Raw genomic sequence first — 12434 nt, 5'->3', positions numbered from 1 at the left:
TAGTACAGTGGGCCAAGAGGTCTGTCTGTAAATGGCAAAGTCAATTTAAAAAAACAAAACATTTTTTATTTAATTTGAATGCAACCCATGTAGGCTAATCAAAAAGTTAAAATGAAGGTTCTGTACGTAGTGCTGGCTGACTTCAGTGACAAGCTAACGTTATGTAAGGCAGGTGCATTTTACAAATAGCCTCACCGTTATCCACCATTTCCATCAATGGTGTCAAATCTACAATGTCTACAGACATAACTTCTCAGATGGTTTGGTTTCATCAGTATCCATTCAGCACAGCTCACTACAAAGGGTACAATGATAGCTTAGCGTGCTGATGGGCTAACAGCGCTCGCAATGGTAGATGAACAGTTTCATTTTAAGAACACTTTCAACACATTATTATGAATTGAGTAGTTAATTTTTTTCTTTTATTTGAATGGTAGTTTGAATTTCCACTAAAAAATGATAGCAAACTGCAACGGATGTTTACAACACACATTTAAATGGTTTTACCGTGTCTTTGTTTTCTCTTCCAAATAAATTTGACTAATCGGTTTGTTTAAAACCTATAACTGATCGAACTAATGGTTGGAGCGACAAAAATAAAACTCAAGTTGTAATAAACCATTCTTAGCGTAATCACAAACAAGCTCTTAACTGTACTGGAAAACACTTTCCAAAACCAACTTTGTGTCAGTTTGACTAATATCACATGATTGTGTGACAGTCATAGGTCTGATCATTATCTACTTCAGTCCCAGCCTCCCCTGCCATGATAGTTGTCAACTGTGCCACAAAATGTCTCATGATTTCATAACCTGGAAGGAAGTGATCTTTTAACATCTTTGTTATTCAGAAAATGAATGAAACTGAACTTAACAGGAACTATGAACTCAAGTTTGAGGAGCGTAGAACATTTCACCCCTCGAACTCTTTCATTTAGTTTTAAGTAAAACATGAGCACACTATTCAGTTGTACATCAACTAATCTATGTTTAAGCAGGCAACCACTGGGTGATTGTGAGTGTGTAGGGGTAAAGAGAAAGGAGACAAGCAGATGTAGGGCTCCATATTGAAAAGTTGCTGGCAGTGGGGGATGGAGACGCGAGGGGAGGGAAAAAAAGGGCAGACAGAGGTACAGGAAGGACTAGGGGAAAAATAAGGAGAAAAGAGACAGCACGACTCAAACACTAACCACATCCAGATGGGGAAGTGAGGGGGAGCGACAGTGGAAAGAAACTGAGAAAAGTGAGGGAGAGGAAAACTTTCACAGAGGAGGGAGGAGGAGGGGGTGGGGTCGCTGAGAAGGAGGAGGAGGGAAAAGGGAGGGCCAGTGAGGAATTTTTTTCCTATACGGACCAGGCCTTTTCTCCTCTCCTCGGGTATGAGACGGAGGCTTTATGTAATGGGTAGGATGCAATCATTGAGCCTGTTTGAGAGAAACTCCCTTAGTAGTTCCTCTCTGAGTCGTGAGGCTTTTTTCACTGAACAACCACAGCTATGCTGCCATGGTGGTCGGCAAAAACAAAGGTCCAAAACACCCACTCCATTCTTCCTGTAACTGTGTTTTAAAGGAATCTTTCACACATTCATTTTGAAACTATAAAAAGCATCTTGCTATCATCCCTTCCCTTTAATTTCTCTTCCCCCTCCTCTTCCTCGGAAGGCTGATGACTCAGGTTGTTGACGCAGACAGGAAGACCAACTGTCGTAATGTGGGCGTCGATGTTGGTTTACAGAGTTGCAGAGAGAGGTGACGGAGCAGCTAACGTCATGTGGGAGCGCAAGCTTTGAACAGAGTCAGATGATAAGCTGTGTGTCCTCTGTTAGTCCTGGTCACAAGTTGCTGGTGATCTGGGCGAGGCGGGGCCGCCCCACTTCAACATGAACACATTTCACACCAGTTTACTATTCTCATGTCCAGGTTACTGACGGTCAGCTCGCCCACTTCCCTCCCTGAACGTCCTGTACTGTATTGTATGTGTGAGTCCATTCAACGAGGCTGTGATTGATTAGACAATGCTCTGTAGAGCTGAAACAATTAGCTGATTAATTGATTAGTTGTTTAGCAAAATATGAATCTGCAACAGTTTTGATAATTGATTAATTAAAGTCAATTTGAAGACCTTTCACCTTGGACTCTGGGAAATTTTGAAACACCTTTTCACTATTTTCTCAAGTTTTGTAGACAATCAGTTAATCAAGAATAATAATAATAATGATAATGATGATGATAATGATTATGATAATAAAAATAAATTAATGGATAATCAAATAACCATTAGTTGCAGCCCTGCAGTTCAGTTTGGAAGAATCAATATTTATTCAGCTTTGGGGATCAGAACAACCAATCCTAAAATAAATGAGGAAAACAAACGTTACTATAAACTAGAGTGTTCGTCAGTGCCTGATCATCATGGCCGCCCACTTTCCACCACACATGGCTCTAAGGAAAACATTTAAGAGCATTTTAAAAATTCAAGACCTCTTCTGTTTGTGCAGCTGGTAATCCAGTCTAACTCAGTAAGCGGGCAATAAGGCAGCTGGTCAGGGAGGTGGTGACCAACAACCTACTGGCCACTCAGGGAGGCTTCAGAGCCTGCTGGCAGATGGACAGCCATCTCTGCAGCACTCTGTTAATCATGTCAAAGGCACATGACAATCTGCCAGGATGTTGCGATTATGCAAAACGGCATAAACATGGCAAAAGGTCACATTTCATGTTTCTGAAACCACCCTGAGATGATGAGTGTGTAACCCACCGGAAAGAAGAAATGTAAATGTATGTTCATTGTGGCTAGGAGAGCACATCAGCACAACACACCTTTCAAATTCACTAATCTTACCCTCAACTAGTTTATAATGTGCTTGTTTGTACTGTATCTAATTTAATACCCACATGATGGGTCCCAAAAGTAATTTAGTTTTCTCATGACTCATCAAACTCTTTAGGCACATATAGAATACCATCCATGATGTATTAGCTCTAATAAAAGTCACCTCTTATCTTAAAGGTATACTATGCAGGATTTGTCGGTTGGTGTTTGTAAACACACAGCATTCAAAGTTGGCCCCTCCTCCCCGGCTCAATGACTGAGCATGAGAGAGAGCATGAGAGAGAGCGTGAGAGAGAGCGTGAGCAGCGGCGGTCGAGCGAGCTAGAGAGTAAATGAAGAGAGGGAGCGGCGCTGTGAGAACAAAGCCGTGGATCAGATAAATAAAACCTTATTTCCTGATTGTTTCATGGCGGTTATATTCTAAAACACACTCATGCCTCCACACATCTCTGCACAACCTTGCGGGAAGGTGCAGCATTACTGGATTTTGTGTGAATGCGGAGCTGCATCTTGTCCACTGTGGCTGCGTGTGGGTAGCTCAGCCCCGCCCACGAGTCGCCCAGACACACAGACCTGCAGCTGTTCATACATCCATGACACAGAGACAGAGAGCAGAGCGGAGCAGAGGAGAGACACGTAGAGAGCGATGTAACCTGGTTGCTATGCTATGAGTCCTGACCTCACACCCTGTCCGCTGGTATTGGCTGGGGGCTACACACCCACTGCCAAAAGGTTGACACCCAGAAGTGTCCTGAACACAGCAAAATAGAGGCAGAGGGCAGCGTCTCTGTAGATACATACACCACCACACACTTCTAGTGGGTCATAAGTGATGATTGAGAAGGATAATTTTTGTATGAGTCTATACATTGTTTTTTTTAAAGGAAAATCCTGCATAGTATACCTTTAACTTATTAAAAATGAATATCCCATTCGTCTTATTCAACAGGGGCCTTATAGACCAAAGAGGATCCACTATTCTATCCATTAATAGTTAATGTTATTGTTTCACTCTTAGTTATTGCAGCACATTAAAGAAATGACACTGTGAAACTGTATTCAATAACAAAGGAAATAATATGCCGATACTGGTTTCAAGTTAGAGGCACATATTTCCTTCTAGTATCTTGCATGAACTTGCTTTAAACTTGGACTCATTGATGAGGTCCCTTCACTGAGGGATATAGTAAAAGTTCAACTCATCTGAACTCAGTTTATTTGTCTTTGACCAAAATTACCTGCCAGGATGTATCATATATCAAAATTTGTTTTGAAATTCAGACCAAATGTCAGATCCTACCTGATACGAGCACTGTACTGTTTTTTATGCTGTGGTTTAGTGTACAAAGTGCTGTGTTGTGTGGAAATAATGAAGATGAGCGCAAATGCCAGTAACACCATCATTTTCCATGTGACGGAGGATAGAGTGTGGCAACAGATGCTTTTTGTTGCCACAAGGCTCTCTTAACGAAAGTTTCAGCAACAGATTTTCCACAACATAGACAGCACAGAGACAGACAGTAAAGATGGTGTAGATAAGATACGTACTGATGTAGAAGGTGCTGGGGGCCTGGGCTCCATCAAATTCAAGTACCAGAAGATTGCTGGTCTGGGGATCATGTCTCAGCCATAGGGCCACGCCCAAGATTACACCTCCTGCAAGCTGCAACACACAACATGACACGCAGTTCCTTCAGTGCATCTCATTTCATTCGGTACATTGCATTGTGCTGGTTACATTTTTAAAAGCAATACTTTTTGTTCACTTTGATATTTATTGGGCACACTCAGTGACCTAAACAGTCCATCACACATGCCTGCAGGACACTATGAGCTGCTTGTGTTTTATATTTGCATGTTTTACTGACACTACAGATAAGGCCTGCTGCCATTTATTGCAAAACAGTCTTCCCTTAGCTGAAGTAAGTTTGTTTTCTTGGCAAAAGTTCGCTGAGAAGACAGATAGCCTTCTCATGTTTGTATGCTGAATATGAAGCTACTGCCAGCAGCCAGCTAACTTAAAACTAATGAACATGCTGTATCTCATTTGTTTCATCCATATGAAGTCTAAAACTGACAAACTGTAGTTTGATGGTGGGTTATGTGCTCCTACAACTATTTCTTGGCCAGGAATAGTTGCCATGCAAACAGCAGAGACTCACGGAAGTTACTGGAAATCAAGAAATTGTGCAGCTCATACCTGTCCAAAAATTTGTTTTTTTACACTTTGTACAGATACAACAAATAAGTTAAATAATTAGTGAGCTTTACAGGTGCCGGTAGGCAAAGTTTGTTACATTTGGACAGAACCAGACTAGTTGTTCTCCCATTTCCAGTCTAAACTAAGTTAGCCAGCTGCTGACTTGATATCTAGAAGACAGACATGAGAGTGGCATCAATCTTCTCATCTAACTCTCAGAAACAAAGTGAATAAATGCATTCTCTGAAATGTTACACACTTTAAGTTTATTTAAGTCAGTCAGGTGTGGTGCAGAAGGGATATTTTGAGTGTACATTTGACGACACAAGCAAGACACGTCTGTGAAACCCTTTGTTTTTTTTCTTACTTCCTCCACTGCCCAATTTCCTGGGGGAAACCCTGCACACACTGCGATGTGTAACTTTGCTACATAAATATATTGTTCTCCAGGTTGGTTTATATTGACATAAGCCTTCCCCAAGCCTTTTTGTTTTGCCCAGGACAAAGAAATCCTAAATATAACCGGAGTTAGCATATACCTCAGCAGGCACACAGGAACAAGCACCAGCACACATACGGCAGCAGTAAAATAAACCACTGACGGACAGAACCAACACCCTTCCCCTCAACATGAGTTTGGATCTAAACGTCTGCATCTTTTAATATATTTGAAAAAATGTCCTTCTTCTTTCCTGTGACAAAAACAGAATATTTAAACTAAACTAGCTTCTGTGAATAGATTTTTACCAAAACAGGCACAGCGCTCTTACTCCCTCCCATCCTCCTCCTCTCTTAGTGATCTCCATTCCACAGCTGAGGACAGCTGCTGCCTAGCAACCAGATCAACACCATTACTGCCAAGAGTGCAGAAATTCAACACAACCACACAACCACATACACACACACACACACACACACAGAATTACTAACTTTAAGTTAACCTCTACCGCCTTACCACGTGAATTACCACTGAGATGAGTCACTGAAATGCAAGAGGGTTAAATAAAACATGTTTATACAGATTCCTGAGAGGCTTTAGTTTACAGTGTTTAGATGATGAATAGAAGGAGAACTCTGTTGAAATTCATCAATTTTAAACTCTGGCTGGGATGTGACCAGGGTCTGAAATTAACACCCCCCAAGCGCCAAATGCGGGTAGATTTTCTGTTTGGCGAGTAAATCTCAGAAGGCTATCCGCCACATTGGTGGGTAAATATTTGTACCGAAATAGTCATGCAGTAAAATATCTGGCATGATGGCTTGGAGGAAAACTCAGGTTTGTCCCTATACAGTGTAGACACGTGTATAATGTGTTTTTTTACACACTTCTAAACAGTGCCACGAAACTGTAGGAGATGGTCTGAGGCGAAGGAGTGCCGACCACAGACTGTCTCGAGCACTCCTAGTTTTGTGGATCTAGTGGATTTTTTCATCTACCAATCCCTTTGGCAGGTGAGGTTCAAACACTGGATGTGATCGAGGCTGGAGCAGCCCAGCTACTGCTGGAGCACAAAGACAGTCCCGGTCCCAGGTTAGCCACAGTTTCAAGGGCAGCATTGCAAAGGGATGTGACTCCCAAACACAACCACCAGTACAGCTATGAGAAAGAAAGTATTTCATCACAAATCCATGAGATGGCTTTTGAGCCATAATTATGGGATCTGGGATGTTAGAGTCAGAGGTGCAGGCAGCTTCTGGAGAGACTACAGATCTTGAACTGTCTCAGAACAATTTTAGAGGAGAATCACTTAAACTCAGATGAAATTCAACAGGAGAAGTTAGAACTGGACTCACATCTCACCCAGAGCAGACAAAAAGGCTCAACTATTGATTGAGTAGTTAAGTAGAGCTAAAACAATTAGACAATAAGTGGATTGACAGAAAAATAATCTGCAACCATTTTGGTAATAGATTTCTTCATTTAAGTATTTTTTTGTTTTTTCTATGACAGTAAACTGAATATCACTGGCATTTTACATATTTATATTACTGATAATGAAAATAATTGTTAGTTGCAGCCATATAATAAAGTAGTATAGACTAATAGCAAGGTTTTTTTTGTAATAAACCTATTTCACAGCAGACACTTTGACATATAATAGTAGAAAAACCTCAGGTCTAAGTAATACATTTAAACTGGCTGCAGTCCTTCTAGTTGTTTCAGTAACAGCATGCTGGTTCGCTGGAATGGCGTACAGGGACATTTAAATGGAACAGACTCATCATTAATACTGTTAGTTATGTTTATGTTGAAATGTCTGCTGTGAGAGAGGAGTATTAACAAGATTAAGTGGGAATCCACATAATAAGCAAGAGCGTAAGTGCGTTCTATTTGTTCAATCCACACTGACAACGACCGCACCTACATTCATCGTCTCTGCCCACAGAAGCAGAAGTCTGTCTGCAGAAGCAGAAGTTCCTGGGAAGCTGAGAGGACAGCAGCCCGACGGAATGCCCCCACCAGACTGACTGACAGCAGAAATTTACTGAACCAAAATAGTTTTCATGTCGGCTACACAGGAAGAAATCAACAGTGTTTGTATTTATTGATTCATTGATTTTATTTCCCACCGTAGCGAGTGAGGAGAATCTGCCTACATTGAAACTGGTAGCTCACAGCCAGACTGAGAGCCTTGATCAATCAATATAGATACAGTTTGAAACACATAAACATTGAAACACATATACAGTGGGATATTTGTGTGATTTAAACAACTGTCTGTGCAGATTACACTTCACTAAATGCAACAGAAATAGACTCAGAGCATAAAAAAAAAAAATCGCACGTGTCTCGGAGTCAGTATGGATTAATGTATTTAATAAAATGGAAGTGAATCTGTTCCATGAAACGAGTGACGAACATCAAAAACGCTTCTGAAAACACCTTCTATGTGAATCGGCCATAAGAGTCTACAGCCGCGCTAGCAGCTCTGTGAAGCTCTACAGCAGCACAGTGGTGCTTTGAGCCAAGTGCTGATGTCATATTGCGAACATGCTCAAAATGACAACACTAACATGCTGATGTCAAAGCAGGAATAACGATTACCATGCTCACCATCTTAGTCTGGCATGTTAGCATGCGCATATTTGCTTACTTAGCACAAAATACAGTACAGCTGAGGCTGATGGGGAAGTCAACATATTTGCAGGTATTGGACAAAGTATTGGACAAATTGAAATCTTGACCAGATGACATCGCTAGCTGAAAAGTCAGAAATCAATGTTATTACAGTTCATCTTGAGGGTGAGATGAACATCTGTACCAAATTTCAGGGCAATCCATCCAATATTTGTTGAGATATTTCACTCAAAACCTCAAATGTCAACCTCATGGTGGCGCTAAAGGAAAAGTGAGGGGATCACCAAGGTCAGTAGGATTCATCTTCTGGGGACCATTGAATATTTGTTGACATATTTCAATATGGACCAAAGTGGCAGACCTTCAGACCGACTGACCAACATTGCCACAACCAAAGCCATGCCACTAGCATTGGGATGTCACATTTCTACGTAAATGAGTTCATCTTGTTTTAAATTACATGTCCACACAGGCGTTTTCACTTGTTTTTCTTAATTAGACCTCCACAGGAATGTGTTGGTGTGTACAAACTGTGCTCCTTGACATCTCCCTAACCTCCCTGTTACTTCTGCTGCACTTATTACACCTATATCATTCTTTTTAGTAGATAAAGTTTGGTGGCTCAGTAGCCTTTCAACATACGTCAACAAGCTTGACTTTATTGTTGTCGTTGGCTGGGTATATCCACTGTCCAAATTCTGTTTTTCCAACACAAAATGTTCTGCTCACTGGATGTAGGCTATTATAAGTATTGGACACCAATACTTTCATGAGGACGCCCTGAGTGATAAAATGCCAACTGTTGAATCAAGTACAACTTAACTGACTTGACTCTGTGTTGTAGACCTTATCGCTCTATTGAAGGCTGTTGAAACATATTTTCTCCATCAGCGTCTTGCTATGAACAATGGGTTTCAACATGACCACAGTTTCTTGCCAAAGTTAGAGCAGTTTGGGTTCTTTCACAAGACAGATATCCATCTGTGCCCTTGCTGTTGTTTGTTGTTTGAAGGGAAAAAGGACTCAGACGCGAAAAACGTGATGTCAGGTACTCATGTGCCCCAGTCAGGGACAATCACTGTTGATTGTTAAGTGTTCAATATGTAGTTATAGAGAAATACTTAAGATTTGAAATCAGGTTTTCAAGATTGTTTTTCGAGATTGTTTCAGCTCCAACTGAAATACTTTTTTCATTGGGAACTAGGAAATACTGGGATGTTAAAATGACCACAATATGAACAGCATTTTCCTTGGGACACGTCCTACTCATCACAAGATTTATTGTATGTACGCTACTTTTTTCATTCTGTTGTTGGAATTTTTACACTCAAATCAAATGTCAGACTGTTCAAATCTTACATATGCATGTATTTTATTAGAATAAAATGTCCTCTTTTTATTAGATCAAGACTTAGAGACAGGAGGACATACTACAATCACAGAGTTATACTGGAAGCTAGATTGGTAGCTCATAGGTTAACATTAGTATAACGGCAGATAGGCCCCATTTTCAGTGACTGATAACATTTTTGGCCTTGTATGTCGAAGACACAAGCAAACCATCTGTTGCTCATTCAGCCACTGCATTCGGTGTCACACATTCCACACAAAGAAAACTGTGTAAACACACGGGTCAGCATCATCATGTTTACTGCCGCCTGCTGTCACCAAAGAGAGGCGGCTGACAGTGTGGGCTTATCTTGCTCCTTCTGAGCAAAACCTAAGATTCATTATAATATCAAGCCAGTTCTAATGTGTTGTAAGACAGGAAAAAACACAGATCAACAGCTCCGACTCAGTTCTCACACTTAATGCCTCTTAAGATGGAAGCGCGACTTATAGATGAGGGTGAAACTCTGAAATTGTCTCAAACATCATCAAGTGTAAGATAAGCACAGCCAAAGTGTCCCCGCCAGCCCTCCCTCTAGGGTCTATTTCTGCCCGTTGCCCAGAGTGCAGGGGGTTGTAAAATGCTAGGCATGCTGGAGGACGGGTGTGGGGGATGGGGTGTGGTCTGCAGTTCCCATAAGACTCCTAAACCACCACAGAGAGGCTTGCCTCCCACCCCCCACTCCCTCTGTAACCTCTTAACCCTCTCAGTGTCCGGTGTGATTTATGGAAACAGGAGGTCTCATTTTTTTTTAAAGAGCCGGCCTCCACAGCCGGCTGCTGAACGACCGCACATCGCAGTCAAAGCGTCTCTTCAAATGGACTGAACTTGTCAGCCCTGACAGATCCATTCACAAAGCTCTTTAGAGCAGCCAATAAAACTAAAAGGGCTAAAGTGGGCTATGTGTTAAAAAGAGAGGAGGAGCCACAGAGATGCTGTAATGCACTTTAAGTACTTGTAATGCATCATATTATAGTCACTTTTCAGGAGTGTTACCAACACTGCATATCAGGAACTGTTTCATACTTGATCTCAGCGTCATACATCCTGCTGCATCCTGTTTCCCTATCGTTGTTTTTCCATCATTACAATTGATTGCGTTCAAAAATGTTTTAACGCCTTACACCAGAGCTGTCAAAAATGTGTACACTACATGTGGCCAAAAGAATTTCCTACAATGGAATCCAAATTAAGATATGTCTTTAAAACACAATAAGATATATTCCATATTTACAAATCTCCTTGGTGTCTCAACACAGCTGGCTAACAAGAAGAAAATCTTCAAAAAAAAATGTGATGTTCGTCCCAATAAAAATAACCTGTATCCTCAATTCTCTGATGTAACTTTTTACAAATGGAACTGGAAACAGAACTGCAAAAACACATAAAAATGATCAAAAGGATAGATTTGAATTTATTTTTCTGGCAAAACTGTTGTCACTACGTCCATCATTTTGTATCCCAAAGTTCTTAATGCAATAAATCAAGAGTTATGTGTAACTACAGTTATGTGAATATGGAGGACTACCAGAGATGATTTGTAATATCTGGATGAAGTACAACACCATGATGACAGAAACTAGGGAAGTATGTCCAAAATAAACTAAATGGAAACATCTTAGTTTAGCCTATTAGCATGCTAACATTTCCTAATTCGCACAAAGTACAGCCAATGCTGACGCAATGTCATTAGTGTTGCTGTTATCTGGTCATAAACCTAGTAAGTACTGGGCAAACAAGGGAAACAGAGGAAAGGTCAATGGACTATCAAAGTCATCATGATTCCTGTGGGCACCATGGACATGTGTACTAAATGTTGTGGCAATCCATCCAATAGTTTTGAGAAAGTTCAGTCTGAACAAAAGTGGAGGACCAACCAACCACTTACAGATTCCTGTAAAACTGATCAGTGCTACACTAAATCCATTCTGTTGGAAGCTCGTAACCCTAAAGGTAATCAATTCTAACCAGCAAAAAGAGTAGATCCATATGTTCATTGTGTTTTAAGTAGTGAGAGATTTGGGGATTCTAGGAACAAAACATTGCCTTATGGCAGATTAATTGGTCTCTGCTTCCCAAACTGGTTACAATTGCAGACAAAGGTATTTTATTACAAAGGAAACCCATAAATGTGGTATAATTACATTTCAATGTAGAGATAAATCCTTTGTTTATTTGGCTGCATGCTATTTGGTGATATAACTGAGTTTGATTTCTATTTAGCCTGAAGAAGAAACACTGATTTCATGTGAATACCTACTTTCTTTGCATGAACTAAAAAAAGATACAGTTGGATCCCAGAGATACCCATCATGGCTGGTAGTGAAGACAAAGTGGTTTTTTGTCTTTATTAGGGATCAATAGTTAATTTCACTTCTGCTACTTTGTGTCTTGGTGGCACTTATGAGAATGGCAGTTTTATTAAGATGATATTAAAGTTTGAACGAGTAATTGAATAGACGCACTTGCTTATTGAGTCGCCTTCTGGAAGTAAGTTAATGTAACTCTTTGAAGTTCAGAAAGAAAAAGGCCCCTGTTCGTTCCACAGTGAGATTTACTGCCTGTTATCTATGTTAGATAAAGCTGGTACCACAGTTTTATTATTAACTCTCCGGTCCCTGAACAGTCAGACTGAGGAAAACTGCAGCAACTGGAATAAAGAGCCTATTGCTCTCTTTTCAACACTATCACTTTAGTTGTCATTCATCATTGATAACGGCAATCAGGGGCAAATGGTCATCAGGGGTAACAGCATTTCCTGTTGGGCCAGCTGTGAGTTTACCAACATCAATATCAAAACTAAAAAAATCTGTACCTTATAGTTCCTGCAAAAGGTTTAAAATGACCATTAACTAGGCTGACCATGACAATCTTTCAAAATTGTTCAAATGATTAATATTATAACCTACAATACTGAGCATTGTTTTGAACACC

At 40.5% G+C, this 12434-nt stretch overlaps 1 protein-coding gene across 1 annotated transcript in view; it reads right to left on the bottom strand.

Moving 5' to 3' along the window:
* The window catches only part of LOC137187672 (CD81 antigen-like), a 31626-nt gene that overhangs the window by 17217 nt on the left and 1975 nt on the right, over nucleotides 1-12434 (bottom strand). The window contains exon 2 of the mRNA XM_067596754.1: nucleotides 4380-4494. Coding sequence (XP_067452855.1) covers nucleotides 4380-4494 — 115 coding nt within the window. The remainder of the gene's footprint in view (nucleotides 1-4379; nucleotides 4495-12434) is intronic.

This window comes from Thunnus thynnus, chromosome 1 (genome assembly GCF_963924715.1).
Source record: "Thunnus thynnus chromosome 1, fThuThy2.1, whole genome shotgun sequence".
NCBI lineage: Eukaryota > Metazoa > Chordata > Actinopteri > Scombriformes > Scombridae > Thunnus > Thunnus thynnus.
The sequence above is the reverse complement of the archived record's forward strand: the minus strand, read 5'-3'. Positions and strand labels throughout refer to the sequence as shown.